Source organism: Hemitrygon akajei, chromosome 5, assembly GCF_048418815.1.
Source record: "Hemitrygon akajei chromosome 5, sHemAka1.3, whole genome shotgun sequence".
Lineage (NCBI taxonomy): Eukaryota > Metazoa > Chordata > Chondrichthyes > Myliobatiformes > Dasyatidae > Hemitrygon > Hemitrygon akajei.
The window spans coordinates 152,449,916-152,477,221 of NC_133128.1; the positions used below are offsets into that span (position 1 = coordinate 152,449,916).

General features: G+C 38.9%; 1 protein-coding gene across 1 annotated transcript; it reads left to right on the forward strand.

Annotated features, from left to right (window-relative positions):
- The first annotated feature begins 1 nt into the window (after nt 1).
- tyw5 (tRNA-yW synthesizing protein 5) lies at nt 2-27,306 on the forward strand. Its single transcript, XM_073046900.1, has 9 exons — nt 2-38; nt 143-329; nt 8,907-9,061; nt 17,168-17,237; nt 18,127-18,171; nt 21,370-21,507; nt 23,641-23,728; nt 25,008-25,124; nt 26,508-27,306. Exons 2-9 carry the CDS (start codon nt 249-251, stop codon nt 26,762-26,764), a joined length of 951 nt encoding a protein of 316 aa, XP_072903001.1. The 5' UTR covers nt 2-38; nt 143-248; the 3' UTR covers nt 26,765-27,306.

Here is a 27,306-nt window from a genome sequence, read left to right on the forward strand (position 1 = left end):
AATAGCACCGGGCACAGTACGCTCTCACAGCCAGGACGGTTAGATCTTAATGTTATATTATATAGAACATTATGTTTTGCCTTTGCTTCTACATATATTGACGGACCGCTTGAGTGTTTCCATTTTTTATATCTTCGATCAGGGATGAGCATCACTTTCTCTGCCGGCAGATCTGGCTGTTTGGTAGTCCGGTGGGTAATAAGTTTGGGGCGGACAGGAGGTGGTCACCATGGAAACCCTTACCCAACATGGAGGGTTGCGGGAAGGCCCTGGTAGCTGTGCACAACCATGTGGATAAGGATAAGTTTTTGCACGAGGTTTACCCGCTGGTAAGTCTGGCTCGCCGGGCTTTTCCTTCAGCTGATGCAAACGCTGCATTGGATCGGTGTGACGATGCAGACTAGATGGGTCGAATGTCATAATTTTGCTTCTACACTTTCTGGTCTAAATTCTAATAGATCCCATACACGAACAAAAACGCTTAAATAATAACTTTAATTGGAAATAACAGCGCTCCATTGGGTGGTGATTTAATTTCCTAGAAATTGAGAATATATTTGTTGCTATTTATGTTTGTTACTTTTTAACTGTGGCTTTGAAAGCTGGCAGACGTAGCGGAAGTGATAAAGATCTACTTGCCACTCTCCTTCGAGTTCGCTTTCTTGAATGCAGCAGGTGCAACATTTGTCTCCTCTTTCCAGCATCCCGGAATCGGAATAATTCTCCTAGTGGAGCAGTATTCATTTGCGCTCATGTCAATTTAACGTATTACATTCATTGATGATCGGAGTTCGGTTGCATCAGATACACCGAATGCAGATTGGGTGACTGCTTTGCAAAACATTGCCGTCAATCCCGAAGGGCGAACCCAAGTCACCTGTAAATGTAATCCTTCATTCCACTCTGATCTCTTATAGTCTGGTCTTCTGTCTTAGGGAATAATGTTTGAAAAATGTAGATAAACTCAGTGCTCAAGGCTTTGTGAGGGGCACGAGTCAATCTGAGTGTTTCAAGATGACAAAACAAATTAACAAAGGTGGAGCAGTGCCTGTGGTTTATATGACAATGTGTTTGACGGGGCTGCTCGTGGTAGGCTAACTCAGAAGGTACTGGGGCATGGGATCCATAGAAACTTAGCTGTGTGAATTCAATGGAGCCTATTCTGCAAAGAGGTTAGTAACTAGTGGCGTTCTGCAGGAATCTGTTCTGAGACCTCTCCCTTTTGTGATACTTACAGATGACTTGAATGAGGACATGGAGGGGTGGGTTAGTATGTTTGCAGGTGACTCAAAGATTGGAAGTGTTGTGGATAGTGTAGAAGGGCTGTCATAGGTTATATGGTGTTGGCTGGTGGCGCAGTGACATCAGCGCCAGACTCCGGAACAGAGGTTCCCAGGTTCAAATCCAGTCGGGCCATTCCCGAGTATGCTTTCCATCTGTGCCAGGTTGAGTGTTGAGCTCACAACTCGACTTTGTAAAATAAAGAAAATACTGCAAAATGTCTGGTGCGCCTACAGTCTTTCATTCCGCACCTTGTAAGGCATGAAAATGCCCAACGCTGGCCTCTCAGTCCTGAGTTGACATCATCATAGGTTATAATGGGACATAGACAGGATGCAGATTTAGGTGAAGAAGTTCAATCCAGATATGCATGAAATGATACGCTTTAGAAGATTGAACTTGAAGGCAGAGTACAAGTTTTCTTAGCAGTGTGGAGGAACAGAGGGATCTTAGGTGCAAGTCTATAGATCCTTCAAAGTTGTCGTGCAGATTGTTAGGGTGGATAAGAAGGCATATGGTGTGTTGGCCTTTATTAGTTGGGGGATTGGGTTCAAGAGCTGAGGGGTAATGTTGCAACTCTGTAAAACTGGTTAGACTATACGACTTCAAGAAGTCTAATCAGTGCTGGTCACCTCATTATAGGAAGAATGTGAAAGCTTCAGAGAGGATGCAGAGGTTATTTACCAGGATACTGCCCAGATTGGAGAACATTTATTAGGAGGGAAGATTGAGCAAGTTAGGACTTTTCTCTTTAAATTGACAGAATCAGAATTGGTTTAGTATCGCTAGCATACATTGTGAAAGTTGTTTTGCTGCAGCAAACGTAAAAATATATAAATTACAATGTGTATATATACACACACAAAATAAATTCAGATTCGGGTTCAATTTATTGTAATTTAGAAACCACAAATGCAATGCAGTTAGAAAATGAGACAATGTTCCTCATTAATAACTATCTGTACATTCAATTCATCCACCTTGTTACGAATGCTCCTTGCATTGACACACAAAGCCTTCAGGCTTGTTTTTACAACACTCTTAGCCCTTATACAATTATGTTGAAAAGTGGCTCTTTTTGCTTTTTGCCCTGGATTTGCCTGCCTGCCACTTTTACTTTTCACCTTACTACGTTTTGCTTCTACCCTCATTTTACACCCCTCTGTCTCTCTGCACTTGCTCCCATTCCCCTGCCACATTAGTTTAAATCCTTCTGAACAGCAGTAGCAAATGCTCCCCCTAGGACATTGGTTCCAGTCCAGCCCAGGTGCAGACCGTCCTGTTTATACCGGTCCCACCTCCCCCAGAACTGGTTCCAATGCCCCAGAAATTTGAATCCCTCCTCCTTGCACCATTTTTCAAGCCACGTATTCATCTGAAATATCCTCCAATTTCTACTCTGACTAGCACATGGCACTGGTAGTAATCCAGAGATTATTACCTTTGTGGTCCTACTTTTTAGTTTATCTCCTAACTCCCTAAATTCACCTTGTAGGACCTCATCCGTTTTTTACCTATATCATTGGTACCTATGTGCACCACGACCACTGGCTGTTCACCCTCCCACTCCATAATGTCCTGCAGCCGCTCAGAGACATCCTTGACCCTTGCATCAGGGAGGAACATACCATCCTGGAGTCTCGTTTGCGGCCGCAGAAACGCCTATCTATTCCCCCTACAATCGAATCCCCTATCACTATAGCTCTCCCACTCCTTTTCCTTCCCTCCTGTGCCGCAGAGCCACCCATGGTGCCATGAACTCGGCTGCTGCTGCCTTCCCCTGATGAGACATCTCCCCCAACAGTATCCAAAACAGTATATCTGTTTAGGAGGGAGATGACCTCAGGGGATTCCTGCACTACCTGCCTACTGCTACGCTGTCTAGTGGCCACCCCTTCCCTTTCTGCCTGTGTAGCCTTTACCTGCGGTGTGGCCAACTCACTGAATGTGCTATTCACGACTTTCTCAGCATCGCGGATGCTCCAGTATGAATCCAATCGCAGCTCCAGATGCTCAATGCGGTCTGCCAGAAGCTGCAGTTGGACACATTTCCTACACACGTAGTCGTCAGGGACACTGGAAGTATCCCTGATTTCCCACATGCTGCAGGATGAACAAACCACGGGGCCGATCTCAGCTGCCATGACCTACCCAATACGTTGCCTCAACTTTTGAAACTTTCTCCTTTTAAAGGAACTTACCCGGCCTTACCTCACTTGGAGTGAAGCTCGTCCTCAGCCTCTGCCTCTCAAGACAAAGCCTTCCTACTCTGTCTCCCTCTACTCCGTCGCCCGCTCCGCCTAACTGTTCTCTTTAAATACTCCCACAGCCTCATGGTCCGACTTACACGCGCTTGCGCAGTCGTACCCCTGTTAAACTGCCGAAGAAAAATTTTGAGGCATCACCTTTTGCCAGGGAGGCTAGTGCCCATGATTGAGCTGGCAGAGTTTACAATTTTCTGCAGCTTTTCCTGATCCTGTGCAGTGGCCCCTCCATACTAGACAGTGATATATTGAGTTAGAGTGATCTCCGTGGTGCGTCTGTAGAAATTTGCAAGTGTTTTTGGTGACATACCAATTCTCCTCAAACTCCTAATGAAGTATAGCCACTGTCATGCCTTTTTTAATAATTGTATCAATATGTTGGGCCCAGGATAGATCTTAAGAGATGTTGACGTACAGGAATTTGAAACTGTTCTCCATTTCCACCTCTGATCCCTCAATGAGGACTGTTGTGTGTCCCCATAGGCTTCCCCTTCCTGAAGTCCGCAATCAATTCCTTGGTCTTATTGATGTTGAGTACAAGGTTGTCATTGTGATAGCACTCAACTGTCTTGCTCCTGTACGCCTCCTCATCACCAGCTGAAATTCTGTCAACAATAGCTGTGTTGTCGGAAAATTTATAAATGGGGTTTCAGCTATGCCTAGCCACACAATCATGGGTGTAGAGAGAGTAGAGCATTAGACTAAGCACGCATCCTTGACTGCAGATATCCTTGGTTTTTTGTTTGGGTATGTCCAGTATGTTTTCTCAAAGGTGCACACTCATCCACACCGATCTTGATGAAGTCGGTGACAGCTGTGCTGCAGTGTTGATTGTCAGTGAGAAAGAGATGCTGTTTCCACTCCGCACAGACTGTGGTATCCCAGTGAGAAAGTCAAGGATCCAGTTGCAGCGGGAGGTACAGAGGCCCAGGTTTTAGAGCTTGTTCATTGAAACTTGAGGGTATGATTGTGTTGAACGCCGAGCTGTAGTCAATAAACAGTAGTTTGACCTCGGTATTACTATTGTCCAGGTGATCCAAGGCCGAGTGGAGAGCCAGTAAGATTGCATCCGCTGTAGACCTTTTGCGATGGTATGCAAATTACAGTGGATCCAGGACCTTGCTTAGTTGATTCTAACCATGACCAATCTCTGAAATCACAGCAAATGAGTGCCACTAGGCCATAGTCATTGAGGCAACTCACCCTCCTCTTCTTGGGCAGTTGTATGATTGTCGCCCTTTTGAAGCACATGGAAACCTCTGACTAGAGCAGTGAGAGATTGAAAATGTCCTCAAACAGTCCTGCAAGTTGTGGCACAGGTTTTCAGAGCCCTACCAAGTACACCATCAGGGCCTAACCCCTTGTGAGAGTTCACCCACTTGAAAGATATTCGATCATCAGCCCCCAAGACAGAGATCACAGGGTCACCAGATACTGCAGGGATTTGCACAGGTGTAGTTTTATTCTCCCTTTCAAAGTCCGTGTAGAAGGTGTTGAGCACATCTGAGAATGAAGTGTCACAGCCATTCTGATGTTAGATTTTGATTTGTAGGAAGTAATGGTTTGCAAACCCTGTTAGAGCTGACGTGCATGCAAATCCATCTCTAATTTCAATCAAAATTGTTTTTTTGCTCTTAAAATAGCCTTCTGTAGGTCATACCTGGTCTTCATCTGCGGTCCTGGATTACCAGTCTTGATTGCACAGATTCAGCCCTCAGCACCCTGCAGATCTCCTGGTTCATCCACCACCTTTGGTTTGGATATGTCCAGTATGTTCTCGAAGGCACACACTCATCCACACAGATCTTGATGAAGTCGGTAATGACTGCATATTCATCCAGATTTGAAGATGAATCTCTGAATATTGTCCAGTTCACTGACACAAAGCAGTCCTGTAAGTGCTCCTCTGCTTCCCTTGACCATACCTTCTTGGTCCTCAGCACAGGTGCTGCAGTCTTTAGTCTTTGGGTGTAAAAGTAAAGCCAAGTGAATGTACTTTCCAAAGTGTGGGCATGAAATGGCACTATAAGCATTCTTGATGGTGATGTAGCAGTGATTAAGCGTGTTGGCTGCTCTGATTCCACGGGGAATATGGTGGTGGTAGTTGTTCAGAGATTTCTTCAAGCTGGCCTCGTTGAAATCCTCCACAATTATAGGGAAAGCATCAAATTGTGCTCTTTCATGCCTGCTGATTACAGTGCTCATCTCCTCCAGTGCCTGTCTGATGGAATGTACACTGCTACCAGGATGATGGCAGAACCCCCCCCCCCCCGGCAAATAAACTGGATGACATTTAACTACTAGATGCTGCAGTCAGGATTGAGATGGAATTTTCATGTCTGTGTACCACGATAAGTTAAGCATATATGATCGTTTGTAACATACTCCACCTCCTCAACCTTTAAAAGACAGGTGTCCTGTCTTTGCGGAAGATGAGGGGTGACTTGATAGAGATGAGAGGCACAGGTGAGTGGGCAGTCAACACCATTTTCCCAGGGTGGCAATATCCAGAAAAAGGGACATAAAAGGAAAAAAGGGATGAAATGAGTAAAGTTTAGGGGCGATGTCAGAGGTAGGTTTATTACAAAGCTTGGGAATGTACTGGCTGGGGTGGTGGTAGAGGTTGATTCAATAAAGATATTTAAAAGATTAGGTACATGGATATAAGAAAAGTGGGTTATGGAATGTATAGGAGGAAAGGATTGGATTGATTGTGAATCTGTACAACATCGTGGACCGAAAGTCCTGTACTACACTGGACTGTTCAATGTTTTATGTTCCCTTTTCATAAGTATGAACATGGGAAAATAGTCTGTTAAATATGTGAAGTTCCAGACTGTACAAATGTCATTTCATTCCATCTGCTGTTTACTTTGATAACTTTGATCTGCACCTTGTCACAAACATTCATTCCATTCTCTCCATTTCCTCATCCCTGCAACTGCTGTATTTCAGTTTTCTGATCCGATTTAAAGCGTCATTGATCTTTGATCTAAACATTAACTCTGATCTCTCCTCTCTGATGCTGCTAAACTGCTGAGTATCTGTTGCTGTGACTTAATTTCAAAAATCAGCTGTAAAATATTTTGGGCCACTTTGAATGAGCATCGATAGTAATCAGAAACATGGAGTCCATGAATCGCCCAGTAAAGTCAATATGTACTCTTTGCCATGGTGAAGATGGCCACTCCCATGGGTGTAACGGTGCCCTTGGGAGTGTATTTTGAACTTTTAGGCATCCCGATCAGATTTTGGCCAAGTGTTCAATCTGTTTATCTATTCGGGGGTCACCTCACGTTGCTCCAGGTGAAACTCTTCATCTTAGCTGTACCCAGGTGTCCCTAATGCAGATTTTCTAACAGAGGGAACCACATCACGAGTTCCACACATGAGCGTTCTTTGGCAAACTGACAGTTGATCTTGTCTGGCTGAGAACTCTGGAAACATAGGGTTACCATGAGCTGGTCATCATTGAATGGTGATTTCACAGACTTTTGACTATGTCGAGTCATTCCTTGTTTCACTTTGTATTTTGGAATTTGTTACTGGCAATTGGTCCACCAATGTAGTGTGGAACACTTCTGCTGGGTCACAGTATAAAGACTTTCCTTCTTCAGTTGTCAATAGTGGAAGATGTGACAAGTCATCAGTGTTGTTGTGTTGTTTGGTATCCTTGAACTCTGTCATAAGAGTGGGCTCCTAGGAATAGTGCCCAACGTTGTAACCAGGTAGCAGTCATCACTGGAATTCCTTTCCTGGGATTGAAATGGACACAAGGAGCTTGTGATCTGTCACTACTGTAAACTTTTGTCCGTAGAGATAGTGGTGGACCAATTCTTCCCCCATACTAGACTAAGGGCTTCTCAGTTGATCTGTGCATAGTTGTGTTCTGTGCTCATCAGGGATCTTGAAGCAAAAGCAGTTGGGCTTGTGACAAGTCAATCTTTGAAAACCTCTCACCGCCTACCAAAGATGCAAAAGTGTCTTCTATTTGCGACAGGGGACACTGCACAGTACCCAGAACTGGTCTGATGCTCTTGAAATCCCCACATATGCGAATGGCTCAAGCCTTCCCTTTCTTGATCACCGGGATAATGGGCATTGGAGAGAATGCCAGATGTCTCCGAGCTCTACAGTTCAGCATCCAGTTTAGGACGTAGCGTGTAAGGCATGAGACAGGCTTTATGGAATCTTGGTGTTTCTGCATCATTCAATTCAATTCTGGCCTTTGTGTCTTTGAGTTTACCAATCACTTTCTCAAACACCAGCTCATCAGCATTAAGCGGCTGTGCCAGTCTCTGGTTAGTGCTACCAGTTGGGCTGCAGTTGTCTGTTGATACCACACTGAAAGCTTTGATTGAGTGGCAGTCTAGTTGGATTTTTCTCAACCATTCATGTCCAAAAAGTACTGGCCCTCCACTTTTCATTACATAAAGCTCTAACTGTTGTGTTTGGCCTCCATATGTCACATTTACTTTCAGTTTGCCTTTGGGAGACACTTCTTTGCCTGTATAGGTCTTCTCTAATGGTAGCTTAGAAAACTGTCTGTGGTAGTTAGCCTCTGGAATTATGGGCAAAGCTGACCCTGTATCTAGCTCCATTTTCAGTTTTACACCAGACACATCTATTGTGATCCAGATAATTTGTGATCTGCTTCAATAATACTATGTACTTCTAGGCAGGACAGTTCATCTTTGTCAGACTCTGTGTTGTCTGATTCTGTTTTACATTTGTTAACATTACATTTATCAACATACTTTTCAGTTCCTGGTTAATTGCCATAGGTATAATAAGAGCTTGAGGGTAGAAGCATTGGGCACTGGGTTATAAACATAGTTGAAATGCAGAGAAATTCTTGATTATTAAATGGTGAAAAACTGACAAAAAATAAATTGTTCTCTGTAAATTAATGTTGGGGAAAGCTTACTATTCTATGAAAATAGCACTAGTGTCTGTATGAATTTATGGGTTGAACTTGTTTACTGAAACATGAAATGTAAGAGTATTAGCTTAAAGTAAAGATCCTAGAGCCATCGCATTGTACAGCAGAGAAACTGGCCCTTTGGCCCACCATGTATATGTTGACCACTATGTCTATCTCTATTAATCCCACTTGCCAGTCTTAATTTGATTTCTCTATATGTTGTTCATTCAAGTATCAGTTCAATTGCCGCATAAATGTTGTTACTTTTCCTGCCCCCACTACTTTCTTTGGCTGCTCATTCCAGATACCAACTACTCTTTGTGAAAAATTTACCCATCGAATCCCCCTTAAATCTCTTCCCTTTCACTTTTCTAGGCTAGTTATTGTCAATTGATTTTCAGACAACAATTTGCATTTTCTTTTAAAACAATCCTCAGAGAAAACCTGCAGTTCTTAAAGGAATTCACTTGGGCACATGCACATCAAAATGGACAGTGGATTACCTGAGCACAGCAGGAGGAAATCAAGAAGTCAAAGTCCATGTTGCTTCAGTACCACAGATGGATTTTATCAACAAAAATTTTATCTACAGGTATAGTTCCTCTATTACTTTAAGCTTGAATTTATCTTTCACAGTGGGTGCAAGAGCTGGATTCAAAGTTCTTTTAAAGTAATTTATGGTAATAATGTAGGTAGAATTGTGATGTGCAGTGGTTCAGTACTTTTTGTGTGTTTTATATCATTACATTCTAGATTAGAACTGAGTATGAAATGGTGAGTTTCCAATTTTAAACCTGTAAAAATAATACAAAATGTTAGATCGATTTAACTTTTTTATTAAGTAAATTATTGATGGAATGCAAATATCTGTTATTAATATTCCATGCCATATTTTTACATTGCTGTAGAGATTCAAAGATGATAATTATACCTCACTACATCAATTCCAGAGAATGCCAATTCTACTTGTCCTACGTTTCAATTAAGTTTAATTCTAACAACTCATTGTGGGCAGTGAACTAGGATTTTTTAAATTATTTACCTTAATTCTTTAGTTTGTTTAGTGAAAGTTAATTTTATTGCTTTTTATTCCCTATCAATATATTTAACGTAAAACAGTAAATTTCATGCAATAACTGCTGTAGAACAAGGCTAACTCATTTGTGGGCAGGTGAAAATGTACCTCATGAGCAGCAATCTCAGATTATACCTTCACGTCTTGTTTCATGCCCACAGCTTCCTCTATTATTATAAGGGCACCATTTCTTTCCATCAGCTTCTCTGTCTTCAGCCCATCTTCTCTCAAGATGAGGCCTTCCAATCATAACTGTATTGCCAAAAAAAGATAGAGACCCTTTAAAACCAACATCATATAGGCCTATTTCTTTGTTGAACACAGATTATAAAATAATAGCAAAAATTTTATCTAATAGAATATCTAAATATTTACCAAAATTAATACATATGGATCAAACAGGTTTTATTAAAAATAGACAATCAATGGATAATATAACTCGGTTACTTAGTATAATTCATTTGGCAAAAAAAAGAGAGGAAATTAGTGTGGCAGTTGCTTTAGATGCAGAAAAAGCATTTGATAGGTTGGAATGGGATTTTTTATTTAAGGTATTGGAAAAATATGAGTTAGGAAAATCTTTTATACAATGGATTAAAACTTTAAATACTAATCCTCAAACTAAAGTAGTTACAAATGGTCAGATTTCAACACCATTTTGCTTAACGAGGTCAACTAGACAAGGCTGCCCATTATCACCTGCTTTATTTGTATTGGCAATAGAACCATTAGCAGAACTAATTAGAACAGATTCAGATATTGGGGGCTTTAGAGTTAATCAAGAAGAATATAAGATTAATTTATTTGCTGATGATGTTTTGATTTATTTAACAAACCCATTGCAATCCTTGCAAAGATTATCCTTTAGATTGGAAGAATATGGGAAAGTATCAGGTTATAAAGTAAATTGGGATAAAAGTGAAATTTTGCCCCTCACCAAAGGAAATTATAATCAATGTCGATTAGCAACTCAATTTCGATGGTCAATGAACGGGATAAAATATTTAGGTATTAGAGTTGATAACGATGTTAAAAATTTATATAAACAAAACTATTTGCCATTATTAAAAAAAATAAAAGAGGATCTTGATAAATGGATGATGTTACCAATAACATTAATAGGTAGAGTTAATGCTGTAAAAATGAATATATTTCCTAGATTGCAATATTTATTTCAAAATTTACCAATACAATTACCTCAGAAGTTTATTCAAGAACTGAATAAATATGTAAGGAAATTTCTTTGGAAAGGTAAGATGTCAAGAATATCATTGGAAAAATTGACATGTAAATTTGATTTAGGGGGGTTACAACTTCCAAATTTTAAGAATTATTATAAAGCAAATCAACTTAGATTTATTGCGTCTTTTTTTGATGAAGAAAAATCGGCATGGATTAAAATAGAATTAGATAAGATAGGAGAAAATATACCAGAGGATTTTATATATAAATGGGAATCCAAATGGATACGGGAAAAAAAAGAATCTCCTATATTAAGACACTTGATTGATTTATGGAATAAGGTAAATATGGGCGATGAGATAAAGAAATCTTTATTAGCAAAAAGAACTTTAATTCAAAATAGGCTTATTCCTTTTACAATGGATAATAAACTTTTACATAATTGGTTCCAAAAAGGGATTAAATATATAGGTGATTGTTTTGAAGGAGGTTTATTGATGTTGTTTGATCAATTAAAAAATAAATATAAAATATCAAATAATACTCTTTTTTGTTATTTTCAATTAAAAGCCTATTTACAAGAAAAGCTGGGACAAACAATGTTGATGCCAAAACCTAGTGAAGTAGAAATATTAATTCAGAAAGGAAAAATTAAAAAATTTATATCTTGTATGTATAATTTGATTCAAAAGCAAACAATTAAGTTAGGAATTCCTAAACAAAGACAAAAATGGGAATCTGATCTGAATGTTAAAATTGATGGAAAAAATTGGTCAAGACTATGTTTTGATAGTATGAGAAATACAATAAATGTTCGACTTAGATTAATACAATATAATTTTTTACATCAATTATATATAACACCACAGAAAATAAATAGATTTAATTTAAATATGTCTGACCAATGTTTTCGATGTGGTCAAGAAATTGGTACTTTTTTACATTCTACCTGGTCCTGTTTTAAAATTTGACCAATTTGGATAAATTTAAGACTTTTATTGGAACAAATTATTGGAGTACAACTCCCACATAGTCCATTATTATTTTTATTAGGAGACATTGAGGGGACAATACCGAAACTTAAATTGAACAAGTATCAGAAAAAATTTATAAAAATTGCATTGGCAGTAGCCAAAAAAGTTATCGCAGTTAGTTGGAAATCTGATTTATATTTAACTATGGATCATTGGAATAATGAAATACATAGTTGTATTCCATTTGAAAAAATTACGTATAATCTAAGAAATGAATATGATATATTTTTGAAAATTTGGCTCCCATACTTACAAAAGATAGGATTAAATACACAGGTCCTTTGAAGATAAAATCATAGTAATTGGGGAAAGTAAAAATAAATATTAAAATTATTTTGAACTCCATGGAGCATGTGGGGGTCCTCCGATATCCAGGCAATCTTTTTCTTCTTTCTTTCTTTCTTTCTTTTTTTTTCTTTCCCTTTCTTTAGATAAGGGTTGGGGGGGAGGGTTAAGGGGAGGGGGGAGGGTCAACATTATTTTTCTTACTATTTTATTATCACATTTATTCTTTGTAATTTCTAAAATTTAATAAATTTTTAAAAAAAGATTAGGCCTTCCACTGCATGACATCTGAGATGTCCTCTTGTCGCAGGAAATTGGGCTTCCTACCCCCCCTCAAGAGAGCAAGGATAGAATTCCTTTGGTGTTGGCCTCTCATTCCAGTAGCTCACACATTCAGCACATAATTCTTTGATATTTCCACCCATTTTGTCAACCACTTGTACTCCTGCCGTGATCAAAGTGCTCCCTGTTGCTAGCCATCTTAAAACTCTCCCAATTCCCACAGTGACATTACTGTCCTCCGCCTCCTCCACTGCTCGATGACCTTTGTCTGGTCAGGGAAAGTGAGGAGTTGATAGAGAGGAGTTACAGACAGGTGGTCACACCGGGGCCACGGGAGGCAGACAGGTGGGTCATGGTTAGGAGGGGTAAGGGTACTGGAGAGTACCACAGTGGCTGTACCCCTTGACAAAAAGTACTCCTGTTTGAGTGCTGTTGGGGGGGACAGCCTACCTGGGGGAAGCAACAGTGGCCATGCCTCCAGCACAGAGTCCGGCCCTGTAGTTCAGAAGGGGAGGGAAAGGAAGAGGAAGGCAGTAGTAATAGGGGACTCGATAGTTAGGGGGTCACATAGACGATTCTGTGGACGCAGTCAGGAGACCCGGATGGTAGTTTGCCTCCCTGGTGCCAGCGTCCAGGATGTTTCTGATTGCGTCCAAGATATCCTGAAATGGGAGGCTGAGGAGCCAGAGGTCGTGGTACATATAGGTACCAATGACACAGGTAGGAAAAGGGAAGAGGTCCTAAAAGGAGAATATAGGGAGTTAGGAAGGAAGTTGAGAAGAAGGACCGCAAAGGTAGTAATCTCGGGATTACTGCCTGTGCCACACGACAGTGAGAGTAGAAATGGAATGAGGTGGAGGATAAATGCGTGGCTGAGGGATTGGAGCAGGGGGCAGGGATTCAAGTTTCTGGATCATTGGGACCTCTTTTGGGGCAGGTATGACCTTTACAAAAAGGACGGGTTACACTTAAATCCTAGGGGGACCAATATCCTAGCAGGGAGATTTGCTAAGGCTACTGGGGAGACTTTAAACTAGAATGGTTGGAAGGTGGGAATCAATTTGAAGAGACTAGGGGAGAGGAGGTTAGTTCACAAATAGAGAAAGCTAGTAGACAGTGTGTGAGGGAGGATAGGCAGGTGATAGAGAAGGAGAGCGCTCAGACCGAAGATTTAGGGGAGAAGGAAGAAAAAGATAAAAATGTTGTTTGCACCGTTAGGGATAAACAGAGAGGAAGTGGTGGAAAGTTTCTTAAATGCATCTATTTTAATGCTAGGAGCATTGTAAGAAAGGTGGATGAGCTTAGAGCATGGATTGATACCTGGAAATATGATGTTGTAGCTATCAGTGAAACATGGTTGCAGGAGGGGTGTGATTGGCAACTCAATATTCCTGGATTTCGTTGCTTCAGGTGTGATAGAATCGGAGGGGCAAGAGGGGGAGGTGTTGCATTGCTGGTCCGAGAAAATATTACAGCGGTGCTTTGGCAGGATAGATTAGAGGGCTCGTCTAGGGAGACTATTTGGGTGGAATTGAGGAATGGGAAAGGTGTAGTAACACTTATAGGGGTGTATTATAGACCACCTAATGGGGAGCGAGAATTGGGGGAGCAAATTTGTAAGGAGATAGCAGATATTTGTAGTAAGCACAAGGTTGTGATTATGGGAGATTTTAATTTTCCACACATAGACTGGGAAGCCCATTCTGTAAAAGGGCTGGAGTTTGTAAAATGTGTGCAGGATAGTTTTTTGCAGCAATACATAGAGGTACCAACTAGAGAAGGGGCAGTGTTGGATCTCCTGTTAGGGAATGAGATAGGTTAGGTGACGGAGGTATGTGTTGGGGAGCTCTTCAGGTCCAGTGATCACAATACCATTAGTTTCAATATAATTATGGAGAAGGATAAGACTGGACCCAGGTTTGAGATTTTTGATTGGGGACAGGCTAACTTTGAGGAGATGCGAAAGGATTTAGAAGGAGTGGATTGGGACAATTTGTTTTATGGGAAGGATGTAATAGAGAAATGGAGGTCATTTAAAGGTGAAATTTTGAGGGTACAAAATCTTTATGTTCCTGTTAGTTTGAAAGGAAAGGTTAAAAGTTTGAGAGAGCCATGGTGTTCAAGGGTTATTGGAAACTTGGATCGGAAAAAGAAAGAGAGAAACAATAAATATAGGCAGCATGGATTAAATGAGGTGCTCGAGGAATATAAAGAATGTAAAAAGAATCTTAAGAAAGAAATTAGAAAAGCTAAAAGAAGATATGAGGTTGCTTTAGCAAGTAAGGTGAAAATAAATCCAAAGGGTTTCTACAGTTATATTAATAGCAAAAGGATAGTGAGGGATAAAATTGGTCCCTTAGAGAATCAGAGTGGACAGCTATGTGTGGAACCGAAAGAGATGGGGGAGATTTTGAACAATTTCTTTTCTTCGGTATTCACTAAGGAGAAGGATATTGAATTGTGTAAGGTAAGGGAAACAAGTAGGATAGTTATGGAAACTATGATGGTTAAAGAAGAGGAAATACTAGAGCTTTAAAAGAATATAAAAGTGGATAAATCTCCGGATCCTAACAGGATATTCCCTAGGACATTGAGGGAAGTTAGTGTAGAAATAGTAGGGGCTCTGACAGAAATATTTCAAATGTCATTAGACACGGGGATGGTGCCAGAGGATTGGCGTATTCCTCTTGTTGTTCCATTGTTTAAAAAGGGTTCTAAGGGTAAACCTAGCAACATCGGCCTGTAAGTTTGACATCAGTGGTGGGTAAATTAATGGAAAGTTTTCTTAAAGATGGTATATATAATTATCTGGATAGACAGGGTCTGATTAGGAGCATTCAACATGGATTTGTGCGTGGAAGGTCATGTTTGTCAAATCTTATTGAATTTTTTGAAGAGGTTACTAGGAAAGTTGACGAAGGTAAAGCAGTGGATGTTGTCTATATGGACTTCAGAAAGACCTTTGACAAGGTTCCACACAGAAGGTTAGTTAGGTATAAATCGTTAGGTATAAATATTGAAGTAGTAAAATGGATTCAACAGTGGCTGGATGGGAGATGCCAGAGAGTAGTGGTGGATAACTGTTTGTCAGGTTGGAGGCTGGTGACTAGTGGTGTGCCTCAGGGATCTGTACAGGGTCCAATGTTGTTTGCCATATACATTAATGATCTGGATGATGGGGTGGTAAATTGGATTAGTAAGTATGCAAATGATACTAAGATAGGTGGCATTGTGGATAATGAAGTAGGTTTTCAAAGCTTGCGGAGAGATTTAGGCCAGCTAGAAGAGTGGGCTGAAAGATGGCAGATGGAGTTTAATGCTGATAAGTGTGAGGTGCTACATTTTGGTAGGAATAATCAAAATAGGACATGCATGGTAAATGGTAGGGCATTGAGGAATGCAGAAGAACAGAGTGATCTAGGAATAATGGTGCATAGTTCCCTGAATGTGGAATCTCATGTGGGTAGGGTGGTGGTGAAAGCTTTTGGATGCTGGCCTTTATAAAGCAAAGCATTGAGTATAGGAGTTGGGATGTGATGTTAAAATTGTACAAGGCATTGGTAAGGCCGAATTTGGAGTATTGTGTACAGTTCTGGTCACCGAATTATAGGAAAGATGTTAACAAAATAGAGAGAGTACAGATGAGATTTACTAGAATGTTACCAGAGTTTCAGCACCTAAGTTACAGAGAAAGGTTGAACAAGTTAGGTCTTTATTCTTTGGAGCGTAGAAGGTTGAGTGGGGACTTGATAGAGGTATTTAAAATTATGAGGGGGATAGATAGAGTTGACGTGGATAGGCTTTTTCCATTGAGAGTAGGGGAGATTCAAACAAGAGGACATGAGTTGAGAGTTAAGGGGCAAAAGTTTAGAGGTAATACGAGGGGGAACTTCTTTACTCAGAGAGTGGTAGTTGTGTGGAACGAGCTTCCAGTAGAAGTGGTAGAAGCAGGTTCAATATTGTGATTTTTTTTTTAAAAATTGGATAGGTATATGGACAGGAAAGGAATGGAAAGTTATGGGCTGAGTGCAAGTAGGTGGGACTAGGTGAGAGTAAGCGTTCGACATGGACTAGAGGGGCCAAGATGGCCTGTTTCCGTGCTGTAATTGTTATATGGTTACATGGTTACATCCACCCCGTGACCGAGGACTCGGCCCCTACGTCCGTCCCGTGACCCAGGATTCGGCCCCTACGTCCGTCCCGTGACCGAGGACTAGACCCCTACATCCATCCCGTGACTGAGGACTCGGCCCCTACGTCCGTCCCGAGACCGAGGACTCGGCCCCTACATCCGCCCCGTGACCCAGGACTCGGCCCCTACGTCCGATAGATCAGCGAATCGAACTTGCAGCGTACCAGATTAACAATGCCCAACGGGGTCTTGCAACTTGCTATTTGACTGTAAGCCTCCATTGACTCAGGCAGCAGCAAATTCCGCAGCTCCTTCATTATCTCTGCCAGTGAGCAACTCGCTGATGGTTTATATCTGCAGTCCTTTGAGTACTTCACGTTTTGCAGGATCTTGCGATCATTAGACATACATTTAAATAGAATGTAGCACCTTTTGTTGACTCTGTAGATGCCATTGCAACCAGTCACATCACCATCTTGCCAGAAAAGGACTTTAAGAAGATTGGTGGGTTAGTAGACAATTGTGACACCATGATTTCCAGAAGCCAGTTTGAGCTTCCTGCTGGAAAGGGATGGGCTACATAGCAAGTTCTTCTGTGTTAGTGTTTATGCCTTCATCCTTGTGGGGCCTGCAATTATTTTCTTTAATGATGTTTATAAATTGTCTATTTAAAATATAATTTGTGCTTTTATTTTCTTCTGCTTGCAGAACTTTACCGTTTGATGTTTTTGTGAAGCGTGCAGCAGAGGAAACTCATGCAGAGTATTTCATATCTGAGGTATAATTACAGCCTTTTTGAAATATACGGCAGTATTCTATTGTAAAAGTTGATGCTGCAATTGAAAAGAAATCGTATTTTGAAGGCATAGAAACAGATACAGCCCCTCAAATTCGCCATGTCAGTATCAATTATGTACCCCAGTTACAAGCAGATTGTTAGTAGCCTTCATACATGGTGATTTAAATCCACTCAACTTACTCACCCTATCACTGAACTATTCTCACAACCTATGGACTCACTTTCAAAGACTCATCATCAAATGTTCTCTATTTATTGCTTACTTATTTATTATTATCTTTCTTTTTCTCTTTTTGGAGTTGCAGAGTTTGTTTTTTTAACACATTTTCCTGTCGTCACCCTGTTGGGTGCAGTCTTTCACTAATTCTATTGTGTTTCCTGTAGTTACTGTGATTGCCCACAAGGAAATGAATCTCAGGATTGTATATGGTGACATATATGTACTTTGATAATAAATTTACTTTTAATTTGGAGAAAGCGACAGCTTTTGAAATCATATTGTTTGATATTTACTTAACCAGTTATGTGTGCAGAAATATTTTAAAGAGAAAACAAACGTATCAACAAAAAATTGTATCATTTGATTTCAGACATAAAGTTGAAGTTGAAACAAATTTAGTTCACTGTCTCTAGGGACTTCATATATGTTCATTCTCACCATTTGTAGGTCTGTGTGTGATTTTTAATGACTTTTTGGAGGATTTTGCAGGGAGCAGTTTAAGGAAGTTTAAGGAAGTGCAAGAATGCAGAGCAGTTTATCCCAGAACTTTTAAATAACTTTGAATGCATAAATCTTTAATCTCATTACTAATGCAGCTTTATGAGCTGAGTGCCCTTATGACTAATACAATCACTGTGTTGTGTTCAGGATGAAAAGTATTACTTGCGTTCATTAGGAATAGACCCACGTAAGGTAAGTGAATTAAAAAGTTAAATATTTTGCAGCATGTGATCCCTAAACTTCTATGTTGTATTTTTTTATATACCGTAGATTCCGGACTACAGAGCGCACCTGATTAAAAGCCGCAGGCTCTAATTTTAGAAAGAAAATCAATTTTGTACTTGTACAAGCCGCACCGGATTTTAAGCCGCAGGTGTCCCACGTTGTAATATGAGATATTTACACAGAAAGATATTACACGTGAGGATTTTTTAACTTTTAATTAAATCCGTATGGTAACATAAACAAATACATATTGCAAATGCTTTTTTTCGAACCGTGCCTGTAACACGGCTACTTTTAAATATACATACGTATCGGTAACACACAAATTACGTTGCGTATACTTTTTTACTGAACAGTGCACGAACAACATTCCAATATCTCCTAATGACTGGTAAAAAAATATATACTGCAGCCTACCAGGAAAAGTTATTGATCGCCTTTAACTTAAAAGCTGCATCATATGTTTGCAGCGTTCTCGCGCGGGTCTAATGCGCTCGCCCCCTCCTTTCCGTTTATCGCAAACCGGTATTTTCCCCACAAGACGCGGCGAAACCGGATGTGACGTCATAGCCTCCCAGGATGTAGTACAGGAAACAAATATACTTAAAACACTTCTAACTTTAACTAGAAAATACTAACAAATGAATTACTAAGTGAAAATATTATAAACTAAATAACTGCCATAAAGGCAGCACAATGCTTTTCTTCGAGTGTTTTCCATGTTGATGAGGGTGAGTACAAATGACTGATTTACAATAATTTAATTGTGAAAGTGCGCTTGATTTATCGTACAATTTCATTGGACCTCTGTGAACTACTCATCAATTTTATTGGTCTACTGTTACGAGGCAAAATGTTTTTGGCGGCATGAAAAAAAACATGCATTAGCCGCACCGTAGTAAAGGCCACAGTGTTCAAAGCGTAGGAAAAAAGTAGCGGCTTATAATCCGGAATCTACGGTAACTTTCTCTTCTGTTTGTAGTTCTGTCATCCGGTGGTATTTTAATTTATCCTACACTTATGGCAATGCTGTCAGCCTGAACAATTAGTGCTTGCAGGATATCTTTTGTTACGTATTGCAGTGGTGAGAGATCCTAGTTAAAATAGTGCCGGGTTACACTATTTGGCTGTCTGAATGGATACTGAACGCTGCTGATGTTGCCCTCCAGCAATGCTGATTGTGATTGTGGAGCCCTTGATGGTATTCTTATGTTGTAAGCCATTTAATGTTAATTCAGGGATTAGTGCTGTAGCCACCTTCATCTTCTTATCCTGATAAGATAGCAGTATAAATTTCCAGTCTCAGTTGGGAAAAAAAGTAAGACTGCCAATTGAAATTAGTGCTATCTTGTTTTGACCGTATGTTATTAAGAGGCTTGTTGTACAGTTTAGTCTAAATGCTTGTAAACAATCCAGTGTGTTGTGCAGATAATTAGTATTTTTTTGAATCAAGTTCAAATACATTAACTAGACTACACAATTGATAAGTTCTCAAAAGACAGAGATAATTAATCTGTTAGTAAAAGATGCACAAACACAAAGCAAATAGCAAACACTTCCACATTTCACATTTCTCACATTTCACATATAAAAAGTATCTGCTTCTCATCAGGAAATATCTAGTAATTATCAGAATATTTCAAACAATTACATTTTACATTTTAGTTCATCATAAGCATTCAAAAAGTGTGCAATATAATTATGAGATTGAATATTAACTTTATTATTAACTTCAAATTATTATCCCCAAGTCCTTGAAAAAGTAAACGATTCAGTGGCCAGAGGGGAAAAATGAATTGGGCAATTTTTTTTTGCAAGTGAGTCTTGATAAAAATTTAAATATCTGGTAAGTAATGTGAACTTGTGTAAAAACAAAATTTAAATGATTTTTAAATTGATAAAATGGTTTATCATTTTCACATGTACCAAGATGCAGTGAAAAATCTTCCATTGCACACCATTCATACAAATCAGTTCATTACAACAGTGCAGAGGCAAAATAGTAACATAATGTACAGTAAGGTATTACAGTTACAGTAAAAATACAGCGCAGGGTCATAATGAGGTAAATTGTGAAGTCGAAAGTCCATTTTATCATACTCAGAAACCATTCAATAGCCTTATACCAGTAGGGTGGAAGCTGTTCTTGAGCCTGGTGCTACCCTCTTTCAGGCTTTTGTATCTTCTGCCCAGTGGGTGAGGAGAGAAGAGAGAGTGTTCAGGGTGGGTGGGTCTTTGATTACACTGGCTTATTTACCGAGCAAGCAAGAAGTGTAGACATAGTCCACGGAGGGGATGTTGGTTTCCGTAATGTACTGAGTTGCAAAACAACTCACTGCAGCTTTGTGCGATCACAGGAAGAGCAGTTGCCATATAAAACTGTGATGCATCCAGATAGGATGCTCCTTATGGTACATCAATTAAAAATTGGTGAGGGTCAGAGGGGACATGCCAAATTTATTTAATCTCCTGAGGAAATGGAGGTACCGCTGAGCTCACTTGGGCATGATGTCTACATAGTTGAACCTGAGCAAGCTGTTGGTGATGTTCACTCCCAACCTGTCAACTCTAAAACTCAACAGTGTTGATGTAAACAGGAGCACATTCACTGTCCCCTTTCCTGAACTCAGTGACCAGGTTTTTTGTTTTGCCAATGTTGAGGGAAAGGGGGTTGTCATGACACCATATCATTAGCTCTCTATCTCTTTCCTGTACTCTGACTCGTTGTTATTTAAGGTATGATCTGCTCTGATCATATCATCTGTAAACTTGTAGATGGAGTTAGAACAGGATCTGGCCATACAGTTGTGAGTGTATACTGATTGACAAGTGTGTTACATTACTTTCCACTTTTCTAACAGAACTGTTGAAACCTTCTGCTGCAACATTTGTTCTGTTACTTCAATAATCTTAAAACCACTAATATTGTTTCCAATTTTATTTTAAACTCTTAAAAACGCCTATGGTTTTAAAATAACTGAAGCACTCATCAAATAACGGTCAGCTATAATTGTTTACATTGATATATAAATAATTGATTTTTGATTTTAAGTGTTTACTTGAAACTGCTGGCTTGGAATGGCATTTCAAATTTGTGAAATAAATTAATAATAATTTTGTATCAAAGAAGTAGTTAATGACAAATGTCTTTAACTTTTAAAACAGGATGTTGCAGATATCACAAAACAATTCCCAACTCTGGCTGAGGACATCAAAATCCCAGAGTTCTTTGACAAGGAACAATTTTTCTCCAGCGTTTTTCGAATTAGCTCACCAGGCCTTCAGCTCTGGACCCATTATGATGTACGTAGTCTTGATGCTAATTAAAAATGTATCTGATGTGAATAATACAATATATAAAACTTCTATTAACTTTTTCTTAGTTGATGAAAAAGATACAGCCCTATGCAGCCAGCATATTATGCACTGGTGCAGTATGTTTGGTGAATGTTTTTGCATGAAATTTCAGGATTTGCACCCAACGATTATGAAGGAATGTTAACAAATTTCCAACAGAGGGCAGCATATGATTTGGAGGCAAACTTGCAGATATTTGTATCTATTTGGACATGCTGAAACCACATCCTGTCTGTGCTGAGGTGATCAGAAGTGTGTTCTAGATAAGGTCTACATTGTGTTTTATTAAGTTTTCACGTGATGTGAGTTCAATGTTTCTTCATAAAACAGGTTTCCTATTTGCTTTGTCTATCTATTCTGCTACCTTCACAGTTCAATTACTACACAATCCTTCTGCTTCAGCCCCCTATATTTGGTCATTTGCTTTACACCCCTCATGTTAAATAATTTCTGCACTGAGGAAGCTTCTGGCTGCCCCCTCGATGTATGCAACTTGTACACCTCTATCAAGTCACCTGTCATCCTCTTCTCCAAAAAGGAAAAACCCTAGCTCACTCAATCTATCCTCATAAGACATGCTGTCTAATGCAGGCAGCATCCTGGTAAATTTCCTCTGCACCCTTTCTAAACCTTGCACATCCTTTCTATAATAAGGTGAACTGAACTGAATACAATATTCTAAGAGTGGTCTAAACAGGGTTTTTTTTTTAGAGCTGCAACAATACCTTGCAGCTCTTGAACTTAGTCCCCAGATTAATGATGGTCAACACACCATATGCCTTCTTAACCACTCTATTCACTGTGTGGCAACTTTGAGGGATTTATGAACGTGGACCAAAAGACCCCTCCATTCCTGCACGCTGCTAAGAACTCTGCCATTGGCCCTCTATTCAGCCTTCAAATGTGATCTTCCAATGTGAATCAGTTCACACTTTTCCAGGTTGAACTCCATCTGCCACTTCTTAGCCCAGCTCTGTATCCCATTAATGTTCCATTGTAACCTACAACCATCTAATACACTATCCACAACACCACCCTACCTTCTTGTCATCTGCAGATTTAATAACCCAACCTTCCACTTCTTCATCCAAGTCATTTATAAAAATCACAAATGTACTATTCCTGGAACACGTTCTTGGGAAACATCCCTGGTCACTGACCTCCAGGCAGAATATGCCCTATCTGCTCCCACGCTCTGCCTTTTGTGGGCGAGCCAACTGTGACTTCTTATTCAAAACTTCTGCCTGTTGAGCCTAAGCCTCTCGCTCTAACCTTGGTCCACTCTAACAATGGGCATTCTGCTTATACTCTTTATTGCCTGAAATAAAACTCACTTCACCAATTTGATAATTAATATGCAATTGTGTTCTTTTATTTAATATCTTTTAGATATTTTTTTCATTTTCTTACAAGATTCTCTCTTTTTTGGTGTATCTGGGCTTTATCCATCTGTTGCTTGTCTCTGAGACTCGTCTTTTAATGTTTCTTTACCAGATGCCAGTTATACTGAACCAACTATCTTGCTACCTACCCCAGTTTTTAGATGTTTGCTTGAGTTATTTGATACCCAATTCTTTAACTAGATTAGTTGCTGCATCTTATTTGTATCAACTCTCAAATTCTACCACTCATCTACATACTGCAGTAAGTAGAATCTGGGGAGGGGGGGAATTGATTGGAATGAAGTGAGAAAAGGTTATATGGGAAAATAGTGGAGATTCAGATTGTTCCTTTCTGGTTTTGACTTTAAGGGCAGAAATAACCTCCTCCTATACCATAAGGAATATGGTACTTGACTTACAAAAGGACGTCTTCTCACTACTTGCTAGTGCCCATATAAGTTCTATGGGGTTTGTTAGATGTTTTCATTTCTCACCAACAAACTTTTGTTTCATCTTAGAAAATAGCTTGATAGGAAGTATAAAGCAATTCCCTATGAAGAGCTTACTTTGCCACTGCTAAGTGTAGAATATAACTGGGAACTCAATAAACAGCTGACTGTACAAAGCAACACTTTGGTTGTTATAATGTTAAATATGAATCTTGCTGAAATGATTTGCAATTTATTTTCTTCTACAGGTTATGGATAACTTCCTAATCCAAGTGACAGGAAGGAAGCGAGTGCTGCTGTTTAGCCCTCAAGATGCACCTTATTTATATCTAACAGGTGAATTTTATAGTAGGAAATTGTATTGCAAAAGATCCTACTAGATTCAAATTCAGAATCTAGCTCATTTCAAAATAATTATCATAAATAATGACCACATCTCCAGAAGATAAGGCAGTGTAGTCATGGTAGCGATGTTCTGTGAGAGAATCAATTCCATTTAATGAATATTAATATTTTGTTGAATATTCAAGAATGCAGTGCAACAGTTATAAAAACAAAGTGCCTTTCACATATTTAGCCTGTTCACTTGCTACTTTCTATATTTTAATTGTCAATTATCACTGTCTTTAAAAGAAAGTAGCTGTTGGTGAAGAAATTAATTTAGAAAAATGTATATCTTTATTTAAATATACCACGTAGTGAAAGATTAATAATTGGAAGCACTGGAAGCCTCACCACCCTTTCTCACTGGCACTATCACCACTTTTATCACTAAAATTTCCCTTGCTCACCACGCTGTCACATTTAGGAGTCAAATCTGTACGCTTTTCCATACTGGAGTGGAAGTCTCCCATACAACAATTAATTGTGTACAAAATAAATACATTTAAAAACTGTGATTGGTGAATATTTGCATGAGAAGCATACTTGGGAATATGGAGCTGAGTCAGTTTGAACATAGATCAGCATGCTAAAGAGCCTGAATGATTCAGGTCTGTGATCTATTGTATAAGGGTTTTCAGATAAATTTTGTTTTAAATCATCAACAAAATATAATAATTTGGGGGGTAATGTCCCTAGAATATTTCATTATTTCATCAGAACTTTGCCACATTAAATCAACAGATAATAAAGAAATGAACATACCGAAACAATGGTATTCAAAGGGAAGGGAAATGATACAATTTCTGCTGATATATTGTGAACTCCTTTAAAAGTAAAGAATACTAGTAGAAATAAGATCAGTTTTACAACTATTGGAGAAAGCTATATCAATAAGGGTTAAAGATGTAGTTGTAGTAAAATAGACATTCAACATGAAACAAAACAAATTTCTTCCTTGCAGGTTTCCTAATCCACATGCATCTATGAATTTTTTTAGTCTTCCCAGAAGGCATCCCAAGTCTTGCTAATATTATCCATGCAATTCAGAGGTTGTTTCTGGTTGCAGTAACAAAAGTAAAACACATAGAGAGTCAAAATCAATGTAAAGAGTCAAAATGTACTTGCATTTTAATATTAAGTTTAATAATGATACTTGTAATTTCTTCTGTCGCTTATAGTCTATAGTCTTGAGAATGCTGTAATCATGCGTATTTTTTCTAATTTTATGCAGGTGATAAATCTGAAGTCTTGCATGTCGATGCTCCTGATTTAGAAAAATATCCAAAATTTGCTAAAGCTCAGTGCTTTGAATGTCATTTAGAGCCAGGCGATGTGCTTTTCATCCCAGGTAATCCAATAGAACATATAATAGGCCAGCAAAATATTGTATCATGTTTAATAACTGGAGATTGTAGGGTAGTCTGCTAAATGCTGTTAAAATAATGAAAAGGTGCATCTTCTCATTATTTTAGCACTGTCACATTTGTTTCAAAAGCTCATGAGTTTACCTTACTTCAGAAGCCTGGAATAAAATTTAGTGTGACTCTTTAGTCCAGTACTGTTGGAATGCTGCACTGTCAAAAGTACAGTCTTTAAACTAAGACCAGTTGACTTTCTTAGGCGGAGGTGAAGGATTTTTTTAGGACTATTTAGAAAAGAAACAAGTAAACTTAACGATATTTCTGCTAACATTTACCCCTTGTCTGACTACTTATGTCCTTGTTATGTATGTATCACCCACTGCACCTTTATAATTTGCACGATTCTTTCAACACACATCCATATTGTAATAGATTTTAATTTTGTAAGCATAACTCACTGTAATTCATGCCAGAGGGTGAATTTCATGGATGGGTCCATTTCCCCTTAAATTCACTTTACCTTGGCTTTAAGTTGCTGATTCAAGTTGCCTGAAAATAAGTATTGGCAGAAATTGGAATGCCATATTATGAATTAAACTTAAAATCCTAGCAGTTTCTTCTCACCCACCAAACACCAAGTCATGAATTAAACTGCCCTTTATCTAATAGTCTTGATCTTTTATTCCACCAGGAATGTTGGGTGCAAATTAACAGTCAATCAAATGCTGAAGCTGATGTGCATTAGCTTAAACCCTAACAGTGGATATTGCCTTTTCATAATTTTATATACGTTGTTCCTAACTCACTCTTCTGAGGGTAAAGCAATTGACCCACAAGACTTCACTCTTCTTCATTGGACCCATCAATATTTTATACTAAAGATATCATAATATCACATTATGATCTGTTTATTATAAGTACACAATAAATATTTTTACAATTTGCTGATGCTCAGCCACACTTAGATGTGACTACATGCGCTATGACACAAATCACTATAATTGGAGATTTTTCTTTCTTGAGAAGTCAAGTTGGAACTGAGCTGGTTGCTTTTGAATTTAGTTCATAGTGCATGTACCCATTTTGATCAGGCACTCTATGGGTTTGTTGGAATACCAAGTCTGGAATAACCAAGTTCCATCTTGGCCACAGAATGTAAACTGTTAGCTCACTAGATTTTACATAGATTAGATAACAGAGGCTCAATGTGACAACTTTATAAGTGTCTTGAAATAAGTTGTACTGAATATTATTTTGATCCTAAGTTTAGTACTTTATCAAGCTTAACATGTTTGAAACACCTATGTCGTATAAAATATTTTGTAGGAACATCCTAAGCAATTGTCTAAGTTCTTGTTTATCCTTCACAGCATTGTGGTTTCATAACACCCTGGCTAAAGAGTTTGGGGTGGGTGTGAATGTATTTTGGAAACACCTTCCAGCAGACTGCTATGATAAAACAGACACCTATGGAAACAAGGATCCCACAGCAGCCTCGAGGGCAATGCAGATTTTAGACCGAGCCTTAAAAACTCTAGAGGAACTTCCTGATGAATACAGAGACTTTTATGCCCGAAGGATGGTTCTACGGATTCAAAGTAAATCATACAGTAGTCATTATAAATAACGCTTGATGCCTTGATTACTTTGAAGAAAAAAAAGGTTGTTTAGATGTCATATTTATTTACAATATATTCCATATTTGAGTAATGAAAACGGTTCAGTTACTTTTTAATTGATTATTTAAGCAATTATCTGTGCAGATGCAAATACTAGCTGTAGGAAATACTCCAGGTCAAGCAACATCTGTGTAGGAATGAATAGCATTGATATATCAAGTTAATGTCCTTTCATTAGAACAGAAAAGTCTGCAATCAGCAAGTTTTAATCTGCTGCGGAAGTGAGAAAATAAAATATCATTGGAAGGGAAGAAAGATTAAAGGGCAAAAGGATTTCATTACTGAGAGGGAGAAGGTGTTAAAGGGCTGGTGTTGCATCTCAAGCGGTTTCATTGGAAGATAATTCAGGAAGGAAAGGGGATTTGATGGTGATTTTTTTTTAAAAAGTACAAGAACATCCTAAAGAGAACAGTCCCTTTGAAATGCAAAAGAGAGGAGAGAACATAATTTTTTTCCTTCTATTCCAAAAACCTGTGCATTTGAATCTTCA